Source organism: Nothobranchius furzeri, chromosome 16 (genome assembly GCF_043380555.1).
Source record: "Nothobranchius furzeri strain GRZ-AD chromosome 16, NfurGRZ-RIMD1, whole genome shotgun sequence".
Taxonomy (NCBI): domain Eukaryota; kingdom Metazoa; phylum Chordata; class Actinopteri; order Cyprinodontiformes; family Nothobranchiidae; genus Nothobranchius; species Nothobranchius furzeri.
Genome location: NC_091756.1, coordinates 55344378 through 55368689, shown reverse-complemented (window position 1 = coordinate 55368689; position 24312 = coordinate 55344378). Strand labels below are relative to the sequence as shown.

Genomic DNA, 24312 nt, shown 5'->3' with positions numbered 1-24312 from the left:
GGGTCTTGTTCACGAGTGAGGGTAGGAGGGATCGGGAGATCGACAGGCGGATTGGTTCGGCGTCTGCAGTGATGCGGACGCTGAGCCGATCTGTCGTGGGGAAGAGGGAGCTGAGCCAGAAAGCCAGGCTCTCGATTTACCGGTCGATCTACGTCCCAATCCTCACCTATGGTCATGAGCTTTGGGTAATGACCGAAAGAACGAGATCGCGGATACAAGCGGCCGAAATGAGTTTCCTCCGTAGGGTGGCCGGGCTCAGCCTTAGAGATAGGGTGAGGAGCTCGGACATTCGGGAGGGACTCGGAGTAGAACCGCTGCTCCTCCGGATCGAAAGGAGCCAGTTGAGGTGGTTTGGGCATCTGGTCAGGATGCCTCCTGGACGCCTCCCCGGGGAGGTGTTTCGGGCATGTCCTGCCGGCAGAAGGCCCCCGGGTCGACCCAGGACACGTTGGAGAGGTTACATCTCCAATCTGGTCCGGGAACGCCTTGGGGTCCTGCCGGAGGAGCTGGTGGACAAGGCCGGGGAGAGGACGGCCTGGAGCTCCCTAGTTGGGATGCTGCCCCCGCGACCCGGACCCGGATAAGCGGAGGAAGACGAGACGAGACTAAGATGCACTGAAGTGCCAAATTATTGACGACACGTGTCTGCAGCACGATTAGACACTCGTTTATTTAGTTTATCAGCAAAAAAAAAAGTTTATTTGGGGGTGACTTGCTCTTTAAGGGCAATTCTCATCTGTTTTGGTTGATCTCATCTGTAGACATTTATTATAATTGGGGGTGTCAAACAACTAATTTTGAAATGTAATTAAACATAGGCTGTGAATTAATCAAAATTAATCACTATTTCCAAAAATGACTGAAAAAATACCAAATAAAACTAAAGTAAATGAATGCCATCCTCCTTGTGATGATGCCCTGGGCAACTGCCATAAAGTCACATCAAGAAATGCGGCTGATCATTCCAATGATCCCAAATAGACTCACATTAGGCCACATGAAAGCAACTGAACCCAAAAATATATTAACCAGTATATAACTGCACTCTCACACAACACGCCTGCAGCAACAGTTAGGACTCCTCCCTCCCTTTTAAAAGCGTTTTTGCTTCTGAGGACATTGTGGCTGTAAAGCCACATGCTAGTAGTCTGGCCCCGGTGTGATCAACCAGTTTCGGCGGGAATGTGACGGCGGAACCGGTTCGCAGCAGCGCGAGTGCGCCTCCTGCCCATCCAATAGCGTCGCGCTTACGGTTTTATAGACTTTTTTTAAGAGCTTAGGGCATGTCTAGTGTGTGTAATAATCCGGGGCTTGGGTGAATCACTTTTGAAAAGTTTTTAACTTACTCGGACACAGAGCTCTCTCCCTCCTCGCTGATGATTCTGACATGCTTGCGTTTAAGATGCTGCATCATCACCGTAGTACTCCCGTGCCATGCTAAGTCTGACCTACAAATGTTGCAGGTAACGAATTTCTTCGCCTGATTTAACTGAAAATGCTCCCAAACTTTAGAAGTTTTGACTTTTTTTGGGTCTCGCTGCTTCTGCCATGTTCCTCTTCCAAACACCTGCCAGCTCTCCGGTCTGCGCGCAACAGCGGGCGGGAGGGGAGGGGGCTTTTGGAAGAGTTGTGCAACACAACGAATCGATGACGCAATTCGTTGCCAACGATTTTAGTAATCAATTTTCATCGAATTTATCGATTCGTTGTTGCAGCCCTAGTCTGAAGTCTGTTGCATATCTGTTTGAGGTGTTTCTTGCAGAGCAAAGCTGTCCTCCCGGTGGAGGGTAACGCCGGGGACACACCGGCCGCGGAAGCGCCGCGAAAATGGGACCGCCTTCATTCGGCGCCCTTGTTAAGCTATTCTATAGACCACATGGGCCGCCGAAGCGCCGCGAATCGCCTCGCGCCGGCGCCCCAGCCCGCGCCGTGCAGCGATCATTTCGGCGTCGGCTCTATTTTTTTTGCGAGCCGCGGGTGAATCGCGTCAATTCTGGCAGGAAGTCAAACCTAGACATAAGAGGCAGGCCGGTAAAGTTAACAAAATAAAGCATTTCAAAATAAAATTCCGCAATAGTCAAACGTGTTCGTAATCAGACACTGCAGAAAAACCACACGAACACACACACACATCGAACTTGTGTGCGTGTGTGACCACGTGAAGGGGTGTGTGGTTTTGGGTGTCTTTTCACCGGAGCAAACAGGACAGAGAGGCAGAAAGTCTGAGGCAAGCAGTTAAGATGGATGACTTTAAATTAATTATGGAAGTTGAGAAACACAAGGAGCTGTACGACCCCCGAAAAACACGATTATTTACGTACCCATTTCGGAAGAAACTGCTAGGATACAGCTGCAGAATTGGAGCGGGTTCCAAGAGATTCAACTGGCAGAAACAACTCATACCATAGGTTCACACACACACACACACACACACACACACACACACACACACACACACACACACACACACACACGCACGCACACACACACACACACACACACACACACACGCACGCACGCACGCACGCATGCACGCACATGCGCGCGCACACACACGTAGAGGAAAATAGCTGAGAAAAGGCAGAGAGGAAATGGAGGACACCAAGTGTTTAAAAGAAAAACTACAGCTGAGCCGAGGCGCGCCTTGACTGGGGCGCGTCTGATCTGAACTGAGGAGCGGCGAGCAGCGGCCGAATTTCGTGAGCGATTCGCTTCTCGGCGCTTCCGCGGCCGGTGTGTCCCCGGCGTAACTCTGAAGTGCCATTTTTCCCTCCACCTGAACTAATCCTCATGTAACCCTCTTATCTCTATTAAGGTAGCACAACTCGGGTTGCGAATGACCACAGTCACCAATTCTTGTCATGTGTCTTGCCCATGTATGTCTGATCTGTGAATTGTGTGTCCTGAAACTCTAATTTCCCTCTGGGATTAATAAAGTAGTGACTGATTGATTGATTGATTGATTGATTGATTTAAACAACCTGCTTCTATGTTTAGGCATAGCATTAATTAAAAGCTAATGAAATAATGTACAATCTGATTCTTTTAAGGCTGATTTAAAGGTGTGGTTTACTCATTTATTCTATACATTTGCAGTGTTCTCGACTGCAAGTCAATGCCTTATGAGTCATTTTAAAAAGCTATGATGCTCGTGTTCTGAGATGCAGAACTTTGCTAGTGCAGAAAACAACAAGATTACTCAATATTAATGACAAGTTCAGCCAAGTTTTAGTCACTATCACCAAGACACTCTGCTCTCTCTCGTCGATGCAAAAACATTTTGAAACGCCTTTCTATGGGTGGGTGCAAGCCAAGATGAGCGAGGCCATGAATGCAAATTCACACTGTTACATTGATATGTGAGGATTTTCAAATTCTAGAGTTTCACTCTCTATTTTCTGTCATAAGCTAATGCAGGAGATAGGTGTAGGAGACTATTTACATGTTCAGCCTGCATGAAAAACTTTGAGTGACCAAACATAATCAGAAATATTAAGAAAAAATAGTTTTTCAGTCAACCTCACCTTTAAAAAAATGTGTTAACACTTTACAATAAGGGTCCCTTTTCTAACGTTATCACTATTATTAAGTTTAGTTAGGGACAAAGGGCTGGAGGAGGGGGGTGTATGCTTAGTAATGCATTACATAACTGGGTTAAGCAGTTGTTAATACTTTATTTAATAGTTTATTTATAATGCACTAAGTAGCATTAATAAAGAGACCCTTATTGTAAAGTGTTACCTAAAATTTCCCTAAAAATCGAAAAGTGACAGAGGATGCACTTATGTTTACCATGAGTTTGAATTTGAACACACAAAATTTTGATTTCAAGTCTAAACGTTACAAGCCCATCATAAAAAGTATAGATTATAATAGTGATTAGGCCGAATCCTACATTTCCTTTGTGTTTTGGGACAAAATGATCAAGCTGACCATTTCAGCAGTGCTTCTGAAAAGCACTGATTCCGTTTGAAAAGTAAATTCTGTATAAGGTAAATGACTTAAACAAGTTTCAGCAATAATGCAATGCAACAAGCATTTACTAACTTGCTGCATAAAACATCCACAATTCTCCAAACTGTCTCCAAAAATGAGATGTTTCCACCAAAGAGCTGGTGACAAACAAAACTTAACAGCTGCTGATCAGAGCTGACATTTGGGCAAACTTCTACTGAACTCTGACCCAGAACATGGCCCTGCAGCGACACGGTCCGCTAGCCGGTATGCTAACAACAAGAACGTTCTCCGGCGTCTCAGGAAATAAATAAAAAGTTATATCAACAAAAAATAAACAACCATCTTCTTCCTGCCTGCATCTACTAACGTGCCACAACAACACCGAGAGAATCCGACCTGCAGCAGCCGAAGCGACGGGGACAAATCTCATGAAAACGCACCGATAGAAGAGTAGCGGACTCAGAGAATTTGACAGCTGCCTCCCTCTGCTTTCAGCTAACCGACTAGCAAACATGGATTGTTTCTGACCGCCATTTACTTCAAAACAAACTTAAAGTAAGTTGTCTCTGTATCCGTAAGCTCCTTTTTAAAATGACCTACAATAACTTACAAACGCTGAAGTGCAGAATGAGGAGTTTTCGTCAGATTGTAAAAGACAGAGCAGAAACAGACATCATCACTACGGTGAAAAGATACTGTCCTCCATTATTCCCGAAACGCATGCGCAGAGTGTATTTGTGTTTGTTTACATCGGTATTCCTACAGCCAATCAGAATGCCATAGTTTTGAAAGACCACGCCCTCCTATAGTGACGCAGCTTGGGATCTGCTTTGTACCGTTTGAACTCGAAACGCAGAAAACAGTGAGTTTTAGTCAAAAACACACTAGTTTGTTGGCTCTAATTATCACGGTTAATATTAAATACATACTCTATTAATATTAAATACATACTCTGGTGAGTTCCAGATATTAGATCATCCATAAATAACAATTATATAAAAATAATCTTACAACATCTGTCCTGTCAGAACCAGATCAGTTCCTGCAGTGAACTGCTCCCTGGTTTAATGACAGCCATCGCAGCCTGAAGCCCCAGTGCAGAAAAATTAAGAGCTTGTGGAAGAAAACCCATCTCCACGTCCATCTGCTGCACCCATCGACATAAATATATGGACAATAGGTTTCCATAGGCTACAATAATACGTTTTTGTACTAAAATGGGAGGTGGCCACCACCGCCATTTTGACTGTGTCACAGGTTCCGTCAAGCCCAGACAATTCCACAAAAGGGAAGAGAGGTGGAGCTGAGGGTGTGGCTGTAAGGCTGGGATCAACTGATGACACCCGATTGAACTAGCTACAAGCTAATCTGAAGCTAACCCATAATGCGGAGGTGGGAGCTAAGCTAACGGACGTAGCAACCTAGCTACAACCGGAGTTAACTGTGCACAACACCAGAGCTTCTGAGTCAGAGATACGCCGAGCTGACCGCTGGGTAAAACCGGGTGGAACACAGAGGTCTCCGAGACCTCCACAAGCCGGCAGCCGCACAGCAGACAAGCGCCGCTGCGATCTGAGATGTGCAGAGCTGTTGCTGGGGAGAACCGGGTGGAAAGGTTTCCATCCCAGAGCTCCACAAGCCGGCAGCCCGCGCAGCAAATAGAAGCCGCGAAGCCAGGGGAGAAACGGGTGGAAAACATCGGTCTCCCGAGAGCTCCACAAGCTGATAGTCAGAACCCAGCTCCACCAACATGTTATATTTCAACCCATTTTCTAAAATGCAGCATTATGTTAAATGCACTAGGGGTTACCCTATTACATTTAAATTTCATGGTTAAACAGTACATGTTAAAATCTTAGCTCAGCTCGGCAGTGACCTAAAATACATAAATATAATTTTACTTACCGAAAAAAATGAAGTGGAGACTCCTTGGATGCTCTATTAGTGCAATTAATGCCACAGCAAGTCATTTTGTCCAACAATTGCACAAAAAATATCCAAAAAAGAATACACAAACACAGAGACTCAAAATCCCGGAGCAGTTTCCAAGCCAGACCGAGGCTCTACTGAGGCCTTTCCACGGAGCTAGCTCTGTGGTCACGTGGGTCTGTGGTGGTGGTCACGTGGGTCTGATGCTCATTAATTATACAGAATTTTATGCTTTTAATACACTTAAACAGAAGAGTGAGAAAAAATTCACCCCCCTCAGAGTTGTCATTAGTGTAAACTAGATAATTTAAACCCAAAACATGTTTTGGTACCAGGCTGTAAACATGTTTATTTCTGCTGTGAAATTGGTATTTTTAACATGGGAGTCAATGAGGATTTGCTCGCTCCTGACACCAGCCCCCAGCGGATGATGGTGGAACTGCAATTTTTGGTACTTCTGGGTTGAGACCAATTTCTGAGTTGCATTGTGGGGGCTTGGCTGCACCTAAAGGATCTTCTGACATCCTTTAACTCTGCAGTCAGAGACGCGAGGGTTTCCTATTTTTCCAGCCTGGAGTCCCAGCGCAAAGGGAACCCCAAGGTGCTGTTTAACACCATCAGCAGCATCGTCTCTCCTGCCACGCCTACAGCCTCCATCCACTCTGTTGCAGACTGTGAGAACTTTCTGTCTTTCTTTGTGGACAAAGTCAATAAGGTTAGATCTAGCATCTCTCCTTCAGCCTTATCGCTGTCTCTCCCGACTCCAACCAGGCCCATCATCCTAGATAGCTTTGCTCCTGTTTCGCCTGAGTTAACCAAACTAGTTAACTCTATGAAGACCTCTGCATGCCCCCTCGACATCTTACCCTCATCTTTGTTTAAAAGTGCTTTGCAGTCCATCGGTCCCAGCGTGCTCTCTATAATTAACGGTTTTTCTACGGTAATTCTCTGGTTTCTGGTCAGGTCCCTGCTTACTTTAAAAACTTTGTAATCCACCCACTTCTTAAAGAACCGAATCTTGACGCCTCTCTCCATAGCAGCTTCAGATCCATCTCTAAACTTCCGTTGATCTCCAAGATCTTGGAAAAGGTTGTGGCTACACAACTCACACAGCTGCTCTTGATCAACATAACATCTATGATATCTTCCAGTCAGGTTTTCATAGAGCTCATTCTACTGAAACAGCACTTCTTAGGTCTTTACTGACCTTCTGACTCACAGTGATGCTGGGGACTGTTCTGTTCTGGTCCTGCTGGATCTGACTGCAGCTTTTGACACTGTTGACCATCACCTGCTACTGGAGAGGCTGAGAGACTGGGTAGGCCTATCAGGATCTGTTCTGGAGTGGTACTCCTCTTATCTTTCTGAGCGCTCCTTTTCTATGGCAGTCTCCAAGTTTAGGTCCTCCACATACCTTACCCATACCTTACCCATGGTGTCCCACAAGGTTCTGTGCTGGGGCCTCTGCTCTTCCTCCTCTATCTGCTTCCTCTTCAGCACATCCTGAGCTCCTTCAAAGGACTCTCCTACCATCTTTACACAGATGACATCCAACTGTACATCTCCTTTAAGCCCCATGAGATGTCTAAGCTGCAGCTGTTACACACCTGCTTAGACTCTATCAAAACCTGGATGGCTGGGAGCTTTCTTCAGCTGAATGAAGATAAGACTGAGATCCTCATCTGTGCCCTAGACAAGCTGCTTCCCAAAGTCAGAGACTCTCTTGGTCAGCTTGCTTCTCACACCAAACCCTCCATCAGGAATCTTGGTGTGACCTTTGACCCAGCTCTCACCCTGGATTCTCATGTCAGTTCTCTTGTTTGCTCTTCTTTCTTCCATCTCAGGAACATTGCTAAGCTGAGTCCCATTCTGTCCCACTCTGAACTTGAGACAGTTCTCCACACCTTCATCTCACGCTTAGACAACTGTAACTCTCTTTTCACGTGTCTGAGCAGAACCTCCCTGAACCGTCTACAGGTGGTTCAGAACACCTGTGCTCGGCTTCTGACCAAGTCCTCCAAACACACCCACATCACCCTGCTTCTCCTCCAGCTTCACTGGCTGCCAGTCAACTTCAGGGTTCATTTCAAGATCCTGGTTCTGGTCTATAGGGCCTTACATGGACAAGCACCATCTTACATTGGTGATCTTCTTAGTCCCTACACCCCCAGCAGGTCCCTGAGGTCCAGTGACCAAAGCCTACTGGTTGTGCAGCACCAGGCTAAAGACCAAAAGTTACAGATAATTTGCTGCTGTGGCCCCCAGACTCTGGAACTCTCTCCCCCTGAGCCTGAGATCGGTGGACTCAGTGGTCTCCTTTAAAAAGCAGCTGAAGACTCACTTGTTCAAGCTGGCTTTTGTATGACCTTCTTCACCACTCTCTCTTTATTCTGCTCTCCCCACCTATTCCACCTTCCTCAGGATCCACTGATTTCCCTCTTTCCTATTCACTCTGTCTCTTTCCCAACATTTTTTAATCACAATTGTCTATTTTTTGCTCGTTTTAAATATATTTTTAACCGTTTTCTAAATTCTTTTTTATAATTTAACATTTTTTGTTTTTGTGAAGCGCCTCGTGATTCTTTTCTTGAGAGGCACTATAAAAATGATATTTTCTTCTTCTTCTCCTTCAAATTAAAAGCATCAATGCCCTGATGATAAGTGCAGCAGTATCAGCCCCAAGACTTCTGAAGATCTGTGCAGCCTAGCTTTGTGTGATTCTGCAGCATCTCTTCACCAGGTTCTACTGATGTATCTTCTCACCTGCACCAGAAGGTCCCAGTGGAGGAAATCCTGCCTCATTCCAGTATCTAAAAAAACTCACCCATCTGTCTTTAAAGCGCAAGTCACCCCCAAATTAACTTTTATTTAACTGATAAACTATATAAATAAGTGTCTAATCGTGCCGTAGACATGTGTAGTCAATCATTTGGCACTTTAGTGCATCTTTGTTAAAAGTTTAATATTCTGCTTAAAACTGTCAGTGCTGCGCCATCGTCAGGTAAAACCTCTGCGCTACATTTGAATTTAAATCTGCCACCGCTATTGGCTGGGAGGTACACTATGACATTAGCTGGGTACATTATGATGTCACAATGCCGTTGTGAGCCTGTTTGTATTTGTCCGTGGCTCTGCCCTCTCTGTCTGCCAGGCAACAGCATTTGTTGCATTTTTCATACATGAAGGGGTAGTGCAGTGAGTTTCTTATGGGCGGTGACTTGCTCTTTAATGATTATTGAACATCACCACAGATCATGAAAATCTTCCACTGTACTTGGCCCACCTGAATAAGCAATCAACAGGATGGTGGCAGAGAAGTTAAGTGCCTGCCTCATAATCAAAGGGTTGCAGGTTCAAGCCCCATCTGTTGTAGTCATTAAGACACTCCTTGGCTGCTGCTGGTTTGCGACGGGACTGGCACTTGTGCATGACAACCTCACTTCTGTCTGTGGCAGCTACAATGTAGCTCATCAACCCCAGTGTTTATGTTTATGTTTTTAGCAGACGCTTTTGTCCAAAGCGACTTACAAGTGATAATCGGCATTTTGCCCTTGAGGCTAACAACAATAGTAACAACAACAACAGTGTGTGTGTGACTGATTGTGTTGTAAAGCACCTTGGGGGGTTACAGAACCCTAGTTAGCACCATATCAAATACAGGCCATTTACCATGACCCTCAGTTTGCTTATCGCCGTGGAGTTGGAGCTAAAGTCGTCACATAACTGCTTCAGACCCACAGCTCTTTGCTCTTTATAAGCTGGTGATTCCTATCTTGACATATGTATCTTCATGGTAGCTGATGAGGCTGGTGTGGTCTTTGTTCTACTACGTTACAAATTAACAATAAATATGAACTAAAGAGTGAAAAATACACTGATTTTAACCATTGCAAAAATAGTTTATTGGAAGGTAGAAACATTAAAATCCCCAAATCTCTGCTTTTAACTAACAATAAAGTAACAGATAACAAAACATAATAGATAATATAACTTTTGACCAGTCCAGAGGTCTTCTCTTTACACTGAGGCTAGCATCTTTGTACGACTCGGTGAAGATTTAAACCATCAGGATGTTGGTGGTTTGATCTTAGCTTCTCCAACACATGTGCCCAATCTTCTAAAGGGTTTGTGAAAGGGTGAATGTGAGCTGTAGTGTTCACCAGGTATAATCTAAATTATTCTCTATGCAATCTGTTGGTCAGATGGGACTGATCCATGAAGAAACCACCTTAGTTTTTCTGACTTAAGTGGAAGACCTCCTGATGTCAGATCTGTCAGGTGGATCATCATAACTTTACAAAGAGGTTTTCCTGCATGATAGTTGATAAATAAAATAAAGATTCATAAAATGATCCTGTATTCATTATTTATCGCTGAGGCCTTGTGCTTGTTAGCGTGTTGCTTTGAGTCCAAATCTCAGCTGGAGGTCACATGACCTCCCTGAACACATGTGGGTCATCTGTAGGGTTGGTGCTCAGTTAGTTTGTGTTTAACGGCCCCAGAACATAAAGGTTAGGTATCAGAAGATTCTTAATTGTATGAAGATTAAATCTGAAACCCTTTAAATTTATATTTTATAAAAAAAATTTTTATACTTCACTAAATCTGAATGTGTTAGCTGTAGTTAGATTGGATCTGGACCTGAAATTAATTGGACTTCAGTTGAAACCAGGTGTTTTGAAGATGACTGAAATATGTTCCTGGTGTGTCCTTGTTTTGGTCTTGTGACAGGTCTCTTCAAGGTGTACCCTGAAAGGCTCCCTATGATCTTGTACAACACACTGACTAAAGAAAAACAATGGATGGTTTGTCTTCTTCTAAAGGTTAAGAAATGTTATCAACTGCAGAACAAATTGTGTCCAAGTTTCCCTAAATGACTGAAATATTATCGTGAACGTCTGTTCTATGACAGAAACAGGTTCAAAACACAAACCTTTCCCTAAGTCCATTCTTTCTTTTGATACCCAATATGTAAAAATAACCACAAAATATTGAGTTTCCTCCAAGTGATCAAACGATAAGTCTACATCCTTTTGTTAGGTTGTGCACTGTTACCCACCTATCTCCACATCAAGTGTGTAAATAGGTAAATACATAAAAACACTGTACCTTTGGACTAGCTACAATGTGGAAAGTTGAAATTTGCATGCTGAAAGTAAATGCCAATTATATGGGAAAATAATCAGTGAAAGAAAAAAAAATTAAAACTTGTTGAAAACTGACTTGTCTGCGATTACAAAATTATTTATATACATAACAACACTGGGATAAAATTAAAACATACAAACTGTTTTCCCGTTAGGAAGAGGCATATGTTTGGGAGCAAAGTAGAAATCAGAATGAGGCATAACTTCATTTTTGGGGGGTTGACAATTGGAAGGCTTCTGTTGGAGGGCTGGGGTAGTATCATAGCAGCAGTCACCATCTTGTGTTTCCTCGGATCTGAGTCTGACTGGGGTCCTCTCTTTACCAGTCCTACTTTCTATTCATCAGAGGTACCAGGGACACAGAGTGGCCTGAATATGTCTCATATGTCTCAGAGGAATTCTCCTAAGTGGTTAACCAGGGTAAAGTTATGTTGCATAGTGATCAAAGCTTCCTAGGTACTCCAAAGCAGCCCTGTAGCACAGCTGGTATTGGTCCTATGGAAACAAAACAAACACAATCAGCTTCACATGGACATACTTAGGTTATGAATGACCAAAAATAGCTTTTTTTATTGTTCACATAAAGCATAAAGTGAACTAGGGCTCCACCGTTATGGTTAAAAATGGTCTGTTAGTTTACACTTTAGTCTATAAGCTGATCTACAAGCTCTCTACTGCAGGTAGACACCCACTCCACAACGCCCGAGCTGTCCCTTTAATATAGTTTTTATATGATGACGAGTGACAATAGATTCCACAGATTTCATCCAGTTTAAAACGATGATAGAGAGAAACTGTCATCAGCATTAATAAACTCAGTCTGTTCAGTAACAGCCAGTGTGTACAAAGAGATACCTCAGTCTGAACCATTGCTGGCCTCTGAGTCCGGAGAATCTTCACAGTTTGGAAGACGTCGACCACTCCTTCATGCCTCATCCTCTCCAGCACGATGCTCAGGGTGATGAACACACCAGTTCGTCCAACACCAGCACTGCCCGACACACAGAAACATCAACATCCATCAACTCTGGGACATCAAGCGTACAAAATGACTCCAAACAAGAGGGCCTCAGCCTAAGCCGGACATTATAGTCGCCTTCTTTCACTAAAAAAACCACAACAGAATAATCCCAAAGAACTACAACAAGAGCCCACACAAGTACCTGCAGTGCACAGTGATTGGTCCATCCTGTCCAAACTGCTCTTTAGTTTTATGGACTTGGCCAATGAAGTCGATGAAAGCCTCCCCAGTTTTGGGCACCCCTTGCTCTGGCCAATCGGTAAACTGAAACTGTCTGATGGTCCTTGACTGGCCATCCTGATGAAGAAAGATTTAGAGTCCTCTTACACACAAAACCACAGCCCTGACTGTTAGACAAATCCTGTCCCATCACAGTCAGATTGTCCTGAACAGGCGTCCTGTAGACCAACATGGGAGGGTGGCCCAAACACCAAATGAGGTGCCTTCAGTACTTAATACTAATATTCATTTACGTGTTTCTGTCGTTTTATTGCAGAAAGCAGGTTGTTGGCATGTTTCACCCTGAAATGTTGTTCATATTATTTCATTAATACTCGTGATTAATACAGTGCTACTTGTTCACTAGAAACCCCTACGTTGTTTTTATGGATACAAACAATTAAAATAATTCCCATTACCATCTTTAAAATAAGGCATGTTTTTAACTGAAGCACAGGTTCTTTCCACAGGTCTGCACTTAGGTGGGTTCAGTTACTCCTGTATCTCTTAAGTTAGAAAACTATAGTAATTTCTGACAAATATGATATAATTCCAATCAGATTGAGTCCAGTCAAACACTAGAAAAAGAGAAATCCTCAGAAGTATTTTATGCTTGATGGGCTGAAAAACACAAAACAACCACATGCATGAAATAAAATGCATCAAAGAATGATGCATTTATAATAAAACCATCAAATAGAGGAACATTAAGCAATTGCAATTGCATGTGGGAGAACAGAACCTACCCTGGCATCTGTGACCTTAAACTCTCTCAGGATGTACTGAGGCATGTTGTATTCAGCCATAGGATCAACAACAAAGTACTGGTAGCGTGCAGAACACTCAGCTGGCCAGTACTGATGGCACTTCTCCTATGGAACAAACGCAGGAGAAAATTAACCATTAGAATAAGGATTTATTCATCAGCTAAGCAAATGATAAGGGTTGACTTAGAAAACAGTGAACGTTTGAATTACCAAAAAAACAGAAAGCATTGAAGAAATGGCTGCTGCTTCTTTAAATGAGCCTCAGAGGACTGCTGATGATATTAAACAGGGTATCTGCAGGTTTAAGGCAGCCAAATTTAAGACGTTTAAGACCTTTTTTAAGGCCACTTTGACCAAATTTAAGCCATTTTTAAAATTAAATTTAAGCTATAGTTTCCAGCTATTGCCTGGAACCGGTGCTAACCACGTCGCAAACGTGGAATTAGCCATCCAGTTACCATTAAACTTGCACTTCCCCATGGTGCAAGCTCCCACTAGCTTAACCAGCTAATGTGCTCATCTAAAAATAGCCCCCTTTCACAACCAACCAGTGTGTACGGTTCTGCTTATGCCAATGTCATACACAAAAAATTAATGAAGACTAACTACAATTTCAGGAAAATTTAATAGAAATAAAAGAATCTTGTTTATTGGGTCTTTGGTAATTTAAGACCTTTGAAAGCTGTATTTAAGGATTATTAGTCATTTTTAAGGATTTTTAAGACCTTAAATTTGGAAAAGCTAATTTAAGTCTTTTTAAGTCTTTTTAAGGCCCCGCGGATACCCTGTTAAAGTTATGTATCACACTTCTGCCTCTGTCTAAACAAATCAATCAACTTACAGGCTTGAACTGTTAAACAAATGGTTAAAAAGTTAAACAAGCCAGTTAGAAGATGTTTGGTAAATAAAATTTAGCAAAAGAAGGATGAGATCAACCCAAGTTTAATAAGACCATGAGTATCCCCTAAGTCAAATGTGTTGACAAAAGTAGAACGTACAACTGATTATTAAATGAAAATCATTTCTGTCACGGTCCAAGGTGAGACCTACTCTATAACATCTGTGAGCTTGCTTTCAGGTGGGAGGTTCCGGGAGAGCCAGCTGCTCCAAATCTACCATCAGGCGGCCAGCGCACAAAAGGGGAACGGAGAAGCTTCATTTCGTCGGATGATTACCTCAGCTTGGTAGCAACCACCACTATAGCACCTTAGGAACTTGAGTTTGTGACCTAAATCAGAGACGTTATTCTGATATCTTGTTTTACCTGCCTACAGAACCTCACAACCTGCCTCCCAGGACCCGCTCGGCTTCACACTCTACTGAACAACTACCGGACCCACCAGGACCATTCCTGTTCTCCCTCAGCGACCGCCTCGCTCTCCCACCACCCACCTTGGACCCTCCAGACCCTCACCTTCGGACCTGATCCCCTCCCCCCCAGAGTTTAGGCCCTCATTCTTCCTTGGAAGTCACTTAAACAACAAGATCAACTTCCTCCTGTTACCATTTCTGCATTCATCTGGATTTGTTTTTCCCCTAGACCCCACTCTGCCGTTTTCGGCCACTCTCTGGGTTCCAGTGCACCTTAAGTTCCTCCTTATTAATAGTTATTTTTCTACCACTCACCGTTGTTGTGTTGATTCTGCATGTCCTGGGTCAGGCATATTCCCCCAATTATTACAATTTTATTAAATATCCTTAGCATTGAATCACGTCTAACTTCTCAGGTGAAATCTTTAACTTTAACAATCTTCATGCAGGATCCAGAAAAAATAGATTCTATGTGGAAACTTTCTGGAACTCTGCATTCGGATCCATACCACAGCCATTGTAAATGCTCTGATTGGACTCAGTGATTTCTGATCCATGTGAAACTGGATTGCATCCATTCTGCATTTGGTGTGAACGAGGCTTCAGGGCCTCCATCAGTAGCAGCTGCAGCCCTGCTCTGGTTTTTCCTTCATGTAATGTTTCTTAACTCTAAACCTCAGCTCCCCTATCCTACATGTTTTAGGTGTTTCTCTGCTGCCACACACCTGATCTAAATGAACGAACGATTAACAGGTTTCTGCAGCACTTGATGTCATCCTGAGAAGACGATGCAAATACGTGAATCAGGAGGGCTGAAGCAGAGACATGGAAAACTTCCAGGATAGGGGGGTGCTTGATAAAAGCTGGTTTATTATTCATTTGGGTAGGAATGGGCCATGTGGCCTAAAATCTGTGTTACAATATATTATTTTCTTCTCGGGCTGCACAATATTAGGAAAACCTGCAATAACAGTGATTAATATTGCAATGACGATATTACTTGCGATAAATAAAAACTTAACTCAGGAACAAAAATGATCAGAAACAAAGACATTAAAAAGTGACCAAAAAATCATAAAAATTAGAAAAGCAAAAGATGTGATGAAAGGGAAAAAGAAAATGAACAAGAAAAGACCATCAGTGGATCCCGGGAAAAGCAGAATCAGCAGAAAGAGCAGAACAAAGCTAACTCAGGTGTTCGCTAACCATCAAATTTAAGCGCCGTCCGCCTCGGGGGCGGGCATCTAACCTATGAGAGCCCACCCAATTGGCCAAATGGGTGAAGAGCTCTATTTGATTTGTTAAAAAAACATCATGCTTCCGTTTGCTGACCATTCATTGTGATATTTATCTGTTATTGTGCAGCCCTAGTTTCTTCTATTTATTTATAACATGACTGGTTTTACATTCTCACATACAAGATGAATTTCAGCAGAACAAATCCTTCCAAAAATTATTGAACATTTAACGTTCAAAACCTTTTAAAAATAAATCTTTCAAGTTGTTTTTATGTTGTGTTATGAATCAATCTTCAAACACAGCAACACAGCCTTGGTTAAGGATTTGATTATCTCTGTGGGAGTTAAGATAGGCCACTAGGCTTCAACCTATTCCTTTTTTCGGTTGCTTGATTACTTTTATGTAAAATTGATAAATTGTTGTTGTTGACCGAATAAAAATTTCTTTTTTCTCTCTCTTTTTTTCCTTTTCTTTCTCTCTTTCTTTCTTTCTTTCTTTCTTTCTACACAAAAATCCTCATGAAATGAATAAAGATGAAGATATTTAAATAAAAATCAAGTTAAATGTGATGGTAACACAAAATTATAGTAATATATGAAAAATGTAAACACAGAAATAACATTTCTTCCTACTTTCCTGATTCGTTTAATCATTTCTTTTTCATTTTCTCATAGAAGTTAAGTGTTGCTTCAGTAAGGATAACTGAAGGTAAAATGATGCATTGCTGCGTTTTTTTTGTTGACAATAAATAAGTTGGAGGTTTATTCGTTCTCTCTGCCTCTGGTTGAGCAACCAGCGGGTCTGGGGTTATTAGAGGTCAGACCCGCGGTACGCACCGGCCACGCAGAGAAACGGGGACAGAGGAGCTGCACAACCTCAAGCGTTATTAAGGAGAGAAACAGCTGCAGATGGAAATTTGTTCAGACTAAATCTTGGGAGATGTCCAAAAGTTTGGAAGTCTGTGTTTTTATTGTGTGCTTGAAAAAAAAAGGGCAAAAAATACATAAATAAATGGCATTTAAGGGAATTAGTGTTAACTGACGCAGCTTAAAAAATAACTCATGCACGGTCACAATCGGCCTAAATAGATAATTGACAATATATCAACCAAATTTTACTGTGCAATAATTTATTTGCATATTCAAGCATAACCCGTCCCAGTCCAATGCCTTATTATTATTATTTTTTTTACCAGGGCGAATGCTGTCATCATCTGGGTAATGAAATGTAAATTTTTCCACGTACTCCCACGCACCACTAGGGGTAGCAGATCCCTGGTTGGGAATCACTGACCTAACAGATCCTACTTGGTTAAATTTAGTTTGCATTCTATATTTGATCTGGAGACTTTTTGTTATCAGTAAAAGTTGTACCTTATTACACTTGTGCTTGATCTTACGAAGCAGGTTAACTAAATATAAAACCATACTTCATTCAAGCCTCAAACATAACAGTGGTTCATGATTTAGGACATGAGAATGACTGTACTGTTTTACCCGTCCCATCTCTCGCAGTTTGGTGAGCATGACAACAATGGTGGAGTTGTGTTCCCACAACATTCTCCAAAAGTCTTCTGAGGTTTCAGCTAGAGGACCTTGGGTGGCTATGTACGCTCCCTGGTGCCTGTAGGTTAAAGAAGACAGATTGTCACATTTTGAGGATGTTTAGGGCCCAAATATGCAGCAACCCAGGATGACACGAGGCAGGAGTAGAAATAAAGAAAAAATCCTTTTATTTGAGGATGACCAAAAATAAATCCAAAGGCAGCGAGCCTAAAGTCCAAAACTCCAAAGCAGGAGAAACAAAGCTCACCAAGAGCACGAACAAACGCTGACAGAATACAAACACAATGGACCGACAACCACAAAGAGACAAGACAGGGCTTATATAGACTGGGAAGATGAGAGGGAGATGAGCTGCAGGTGTGTGGGGTGTGGGAGGAGGACCAGGTGAAGGCAATGACTAAATCAGGGAGGAGGAAGAAAACACTAAACACTGAAAGGCTGTAACAAAGGGAAATGACCTAAGAGAAAAACAAAAGACCAGAAAGCACGAACCATGACTAATATACTAAGGGGAAGCTCACACTAAAGGAAAACACCATAGAAAGAAACAACAGGGGCGTGGCTAAGAGGGGGCCAAGAGAGCACAGGACCTGGGAAAGGGATGTCTGAGGGGGGAAACCTAGAGGGCAAATGGGGAACACCAGGAGACACATGAGGAAGACGCAGACATGACACATGAGGGCGCTAGAAGACACAAAAGGAGCACCTAGAGAGGATGGAGAAACACCAGGAGGCACATGAAGGAAGGGGCAGACGCAGACCATGACACAGATGGCTTTTAGGGAGTTTTGTGCTTTCAGTTCGTTACAACTTTCATCCTCTACCCATGTAATCAGATGCAACCTGCACAGCAAAACAAGGTTAACATTCTGTTTCCCTAGCTGAGCATCAGCACATTGACAATGCATGGATTTTCTAACTTGTGATGAAGGTGAATGATCAGGCTTTCCATTAACACATTTATTGTCATAGAGCATAGGAACAGCCAAAAAATAAACAAATAAATAAACACAAATGTCTTGACTTTTTCCTTTCTTCTTCTTTCTTGTGCTGAGTTTAAATGGTTGAATCTAGTTTTTAAAGAAATTTAGAATAACCAAAAAAAAAATCCTTGTGAATTCAGGGAAAAAAATAGTTACTCAACTAACAGAGAAGTCTAGTTGCTTTTTTCTCAGTCGTTTTAAAGCCATGTGTGATAAAATCAAATCTCTTTTTAAAGACAAGTAAAAGTTTGTCTTGTGATGATTTTACATGATTTGGTTGTTTTTCATGGTAGTAATTGTTCAAAGAGACATCAACAGGAAGGAAATGCAGAGGGATGTCTAGGTGTTCCCCCCCCCCCCCCCCTCCACAACTCAGCCATAACTGTGAGCTCTCTGGACTCACCTGTATCCATTGATAAAACTGGCATTGATGTAATCAGAGCCCTCCACCCCTCTGATTGGCTTCAGACAGACGCGGGTGAATTCAAACGGCAAAATGTTGATGAGGCGGTTCTTGAACTTGTTACACGGCAAGTTAGCACTGATGAATCTCATATTTTGTGCTTTAAAGTTTGCTGTAGAAGTCAGTTTCTGCAGACAAGAGGAACAGTTTAGTCTTGTACGCTCTTTTGATGATCCCCAGAGGGGATACTGCAGCTACACAAATTCCAGACAATGTCTCAAAATACACACAGCACTTTATTAGTGCTGATCAAACACAATGGGAGGACTCATGCATTGTGAGCTTTGAGTTGTTTAGTTCACATGAGCAGCTGATGCTGTGAAGTGATGAAGCTCATCCTGAAGACAAAAAAAGTCTAAGTAAACCCATAACCCTCTGGAGGTAGGCGTTGCAGATTTGCAACATTAAAACCTACCTACCTGGTTACTCCATACGTATTTCATAAGCATTTTTTTACTCAGAAGCAACCCTGAAGGACTTAAGTTGTTCGTCCTTTTATCAAAACTTATTTTGAGCCTGAGAGGGTTAAAAATGTATAGATGAAACTAGAATATGGTGCAAAAGTTCATTTATTTAAGCTATTTAAACTTAAAAGGGGAAACTAATACATGAGATAGACTCACTACATGCACAGCCAGAGGTTTCAAGCCTTTATTTGTTATAATTGAGATGATTATGGCTTACAGCTTTTGGAAATCCCACAATCAATTAGAATATTGTGAAAAGGTTCAATATTCTAGACTCAAAGTGCCCCACTTATTAAATTAATGAATCCAGAACACCTTAAAGGGTTCCCGGGCCTTTAGATGGTCTATCAATCTAAATAGAAATTAACTTTTGCTCCATATTCCAAGTTTTGTCACTTTTTTTATGAGCAGAAAAACAAATGCAGCCAAACAGATTACTCACCAAGTAAATCTTGGTGAATTAGACAGAGCTGACCGCAGACAAATGGTTATTATCACACGATATTCCAACCACAAGAACAAACCCGAGAGGGGCATTTTGAACAGGAGGCTTATCAGTGCCTGAATTCATGAGTCCAAGGTCAACAATACCCCAGTTTCTGTTCTATGTGGGTTAGGCCCAGCTCAAACAGCAGGATTTTTAAATAGTAAAACAATTTTCTAAGCAAGAGACAACACACAGGTGGTGATTTTTAAAAAAAACACAAAGTCAGCAGTCTTGGTCCTACTGTCCTGCTGGGTGTGCAGCCACATGGCAAAAACTACACACAACTGCTTTTACACACAAACATTCACTGATTAGATAAGAAATCTGTGAAAAATTCCTTTGGTCAATGAAAGAAAAACCCACAATGGTCACAGAAATTGCTTGAATCTGACAAAAGTAATATTAAATACAAAATTTTATGAAATTTAACCAGTGAAAGTCAGACATTGCTTTTCAATCACGCTTCAACTTAACTAGTTAAAAAATAAACTCATGGAACAGGCCTGAACAAAAATTATGGTACCCCTAGAAAAAAAGTAATGTGACCAAAGGGACATGTTAGTTCGAGGTGTGTCTACTAATTAGCATCACAGGTGTCTACAATCTTGTAACCAGTCAGTGGGCCTGTATATAGGGCTCCAGGTAGTCATTGTGTTGTTTGGTGACATGGTGTGTACCACACTCAACATGGACCAGAGGAAACAAAGGAAATACTTGTCTCAGGAGATCAGAAAGAACATTTTTGTCATGTTCTGTTTCCCTTTGTTCCCCAGCCCCTCCAGTTCCCCCTCCAGGTTCTCCTTTTGTGTTTCATAGCGCCCTCATGTGTCCTTTGTCTGCGTCTCATTTATGTGTCTCCTGTGTTCCTTTAGTCTTCTCCAGTCATCCTCTGCAGTGTTTATAGTTTCAGCTTTTCATGTTATTAGTCTCTTTAATATGTTTTGTCCCACCGGTCTTTGTAGTTCTCTTTCCCTTTAGAATTTTAGTTATATGGTTGCTTTTCTGTTTTTAGGTTCACTCTTAGGTCACGTTAGTTTCTTCCCTGATTAGTCATTGCTTTCACCTGGTCCTCCCCCCACACCTGCAGCTCATCTGCCTTCCATTATGCCCCAGTGTATTTAAGCCCTGTCTTGTCTCTGTGTCTTGTCGTTTCATTGTTGTTTGTCAGTGTTGTTTTGTGTCTACGTTGGTCTGTCCTCCCCAGAGTTTTGCCCATGTCCGTGCTCAGTTTTTGAGCTTCTGTTTTTGTACTTTTTGATCTCCTGATCAGTACCTGGGTTTTTGGCCTTTGGCTTCCTGCCCTTTTGGATTTATGTTTTTTTTTAATTATCATCCTACAAATAAAAGGATTTTTTCTTTGCATCTACTCCTGCCTCGTGTCATCCTGGTTTCTGCATTTTGGGTCCTAACCATCCCACAAATCGTGACAATTATAGGTAGTATGTTAAAGGTAAAGGCTATAAGACCATCTCTAGATGTTCCTGTGACTACAGTTGCACATACTATTCAGAAACTTCAGATCCATGGGACTGTGGACAACCTCCCTGGACATGGCTGCAGGAGGACAATAGATGACAAATCAAAGAGATGGATAATCCGAATGGTAACAAAAGAGCCCAGAAAAACTTCTACAGAGATCCAAGGTGAACTTCAAACTCAAGGAACATCAGTGTCAGGTCGCACCATCTGTCCTTGTTTGAGCCAAAGTGGACTAAAATGGCCTGTATTTGATATAGCGCCTTCTAGAGTCCTGGAACCCCCCAAGGTGCTTTACAACACAATCAGTTATTCACCAATTCACGCACATTCACACTACATGGGAGACGACCATGGAGAACACCTTTGTTGAAAACAAATCATAAAAAAGCCAGACTGGAATATGCCAATCTACATGTTGACAAGCCACAAAGCTTCTGAGAGAATGTCCTATGGACAGCTGAGACAGAACTGGAACTTTATGTCGAGGTACATCAGCTCTATGTTCATGGATGGAAAATGAAGCATATCAAGAAAAGAACACTGTCCCTACTGTGAAACACGGAGGAGGCTGTGTTATGTTCTGGGGCTGCTTTGCTGCATCTGGCACAGGGTGTCCTGAATCTGTTCAGGGTACAATTAAATCTCAAGACTATCAAGGGATTCAGAAAGCTTGGTCTCAGCTGCAGGTCATGGGTCTTGCAACAGGACAATGACCCAAAACACACAGCTTAACACACCCATGAATGGCTAAGAGGAAAACATTCAACTATTCTAAAGTGGCCTTCTATGAGCCCTGACCTCAATCCTATTGAGAATCTCTGGAAGGAGTTGAAACGTGTTGTCTGGGAAAGGCGTCCTTCAAACCTGAGAAAACTGGAGCAGGAGTGGGCCAAAATACCTGATGAGAGGTGCTTAACCCCAGCTTTCCACAGGAGCCGTCAGCAGCACATTACTGCAGCAGCACGTCATAGCTGCTGATAGGAACCGCTGTGGTCAACAGAACCTTTTCCACTGGAGCCGTCGGCAGCCGTCAGCAGCGCGAGTCGGGCGCGTCTCAGGAGCAGCATGTCACGGCCTTTACGCACCGGTTCTATTTTCTACGTGCGACGCCTCTGAAACGGGTCAAGTTCGACATTTTTGGGGAAGGAAAGACAGAAAATCGGACGCGGAAATGGAGAGAAGCTACAGAGATTTTCAGAATAAAGAACGTACTGCCTTCCGGTTGCTTTACTTTTAAAAAAGGTTACTAACTGTGCGGCCCCGTGGGAAGTTATCACCTAGCTAGCGGTCTCCTTTGTTTTTCAGGTCCGTATTGGCGATTATAAAACGGACAGAACATAAAACACAAACCATGTTGTAGATTTCTCCTGCTTGTTGTTGTGTTTACTGATGAAGTCACTCGTGTGACTTCGTGCTCGGTCGGTGACAGCTGCTCCCCTGCTGCTTCGCGTCTCGTGGGAAGGGCCAAGCAGCAGCTTACGCGAGCAAGACGTGCTGCTGCAGTAATGTGCTGCTGACGGCTCCTGTGGAAACCTGGGGTCAGTCTCATTGACAATTACAGGAATAGTTTGATTTCAGTGATTGCATCAAAATGTTGTGCAACTAAATATTAAGTTAGGTCATCGTTTTTGTCCAGGCCTGTTCCGTGAGTTCATTTTTTAAATAGTTAAGTTGAAGCTTGGTTGAAAAGTAATGTCTGACTTTCATTTGTTAAATTTCATAGATTTTTAAAAATAAAAACTTTTTTTTAGATTCTAGTTATTTCTGTGACCATTGTTGTTGTTTTTTCATTGACTGAAGGGTACCAAATTTTTGTCCACGTCTGCACTTTTAGGATTGTAGTTTAACATGTTCTGGTGTCATCTAACACACCAGACAGACACACGCTGAAGGTACTTCTGCTCTGAAGCCATCTGTTTGTCATAATGCCCCACTGAGGTGTCCCATTCATCATTCTGTCATTCTGAACAAACTCCTCATGTGAGTGAACAAACATCAACCGCAACATGTCCTAACCTTGAACTCCTGCGCCATGGGGGTGAGCGTTTCTCCAGCAGCACTCTGGTTGAGTTTCTGGATGTGTGTGTACAGGTTTCGAGTGGTGACCTCTGTGCAGCCACATGTTGCTGCTTCCAGCAGGGCTTCATGAATGAATATGTATTGATCCTCTGTTTGCACCATGTAGTTTCTCTGGGCTCGCATACATGTCACATGTCCATATATGTCCACAGATTTCTCGTGCTTCATCCTCTCAAGCATGGCATCAATGACGATAAAGCAGCCGGTCCGGCCCACACCAGCACTGTCAAGATGCAAAGACCAGAACTCTCCTCTCATAAATCTGCTATCCTGACTTTGTTTCGTTCTTGAACAAATTTTGTCTCTACTGAAAAAAATCACCTACAACACAAACAATTACGTCTCAGTAATATATTACAGTTTGATACGCAGATGTGAATTTTTACTTTAGCGTTCAGAAGCATTTTGGAGGCTTTTGTATACTTTTAATTTAAACTCCCTCTGTTGTCTCGTTTTAACCATGTGAACCAGTTTTCTGCGTTTACATGCAGCCAGTAACCCTTTTAAAACCCGAATATTCACAATAACCCGGTTCCGCAGGTCCATGTAAACACCGCCAAAAACCCGGATATGCTCATAACCGGGTTTTTAAAAACCCGGTTACTACACCTGGGGTAACCCTTTTCTAACCCGAATGTTTGGTCGTGTAAACGCATATCGGAATATCCCCATCAAAGCGTGTGTTCTGCGCATGCTCTGTTCGCAAGGAATCTTGGTCTTTAGAGTAGCGAGACGTCTTGTATGCGCCAGAACACCGGAAGTAAACAACAAGTTGGGCACAACAGGGTGAGTCGCGGCACAGCACCACACTTTGAGTGACGAGGAAACTAAAGCGCAAACAAACACGGTCACTATCTCTTCCGAACTGGGAAACATGTTGTTGTTTTCACGGATACCAGAACAAGAAGAACCAGAAATGACGTATATTGCATCTGGACGTAGTCCATACGTCCTGACGCTACCCCAACGTCCGCAGTTAAATCGGGTTATGCAAGTTAGAGGTAACTCTTTCTATTTATGCTTGTAAACGGGTTATTATGATCAACTCAGAAACCTGAATGCCGACCTTAACCCGATCATAACCCGGATATTGGCTGCATGTAAACGTAGTCAGTGTGAGAGTTGAATCGCTGAGGTCTCAGGCTGCCATCAGACTCAGGCCTGCAAACCTCACACCATCCATCAGGGTTACCCTGATG

General features: G+C 42.6%; 2 protein-coding genes across 11 annotated transcripts in view; both read right to left on the bottom strand.

Moving 5' to 3' along the window:
- kdm4aa (lysine (K)-specific demethylase 4A, genome duplicate a) overlaps positions 1–4690 on the bottom strand; it is a 40882-nt gene extending 36192 nt beyond the window's left edge. For both annotated transcript variants that reach the window (XM_015962248.3, XM_015962249.3), the window contains exon 1: positions 4568–4690. The gene's annotated coding sequence lies outside the window, so the exon portion shown is untranslated. The remainder of the gene's footprint in view (positions 1–4567) is intronic.
- Positions 4691–11229: 6539 nt separating this feature from the next.
- Positions 11230–24312, bottom strand: part of ptprfa (protein tyrosine phosphatase receptor type Fa) — a 79194-nt gene continuing 66111 nt past the window's right edge. For all 9 annotated transcript variants that reach the window (XM_054749568.2, XM_054749569.2, XM_054749570.2 and 6 more), the window contains 7 exons: positions 23051–23336; positions 18542–18729; positions 17087–17213; positions 13020–13145; positions 12197–12351; positions 11889–12024; positions 11230–11528 (listed from right to left, as the gene is read on the bottom strand). In XM_054749568.2, coding sequence (XP_054605543.1) covers positions 11460–11528; positions 11889–12024; positions 12197–12351; positions 13020–13145; positions 17087–17213; positions 18542–18729; positions 23051–23336 — 1087 coding nt within the window. In that variant the 3' untranslated portion in view covers positions 11230–11459. The remainder of the gene's footprint in view (positions 11529–11888; positions 12025–12196; positions 12352–13019; positions 13146–17086; positions 17214–18541; positions 18730–23050; positions 23337–24312) is intronic.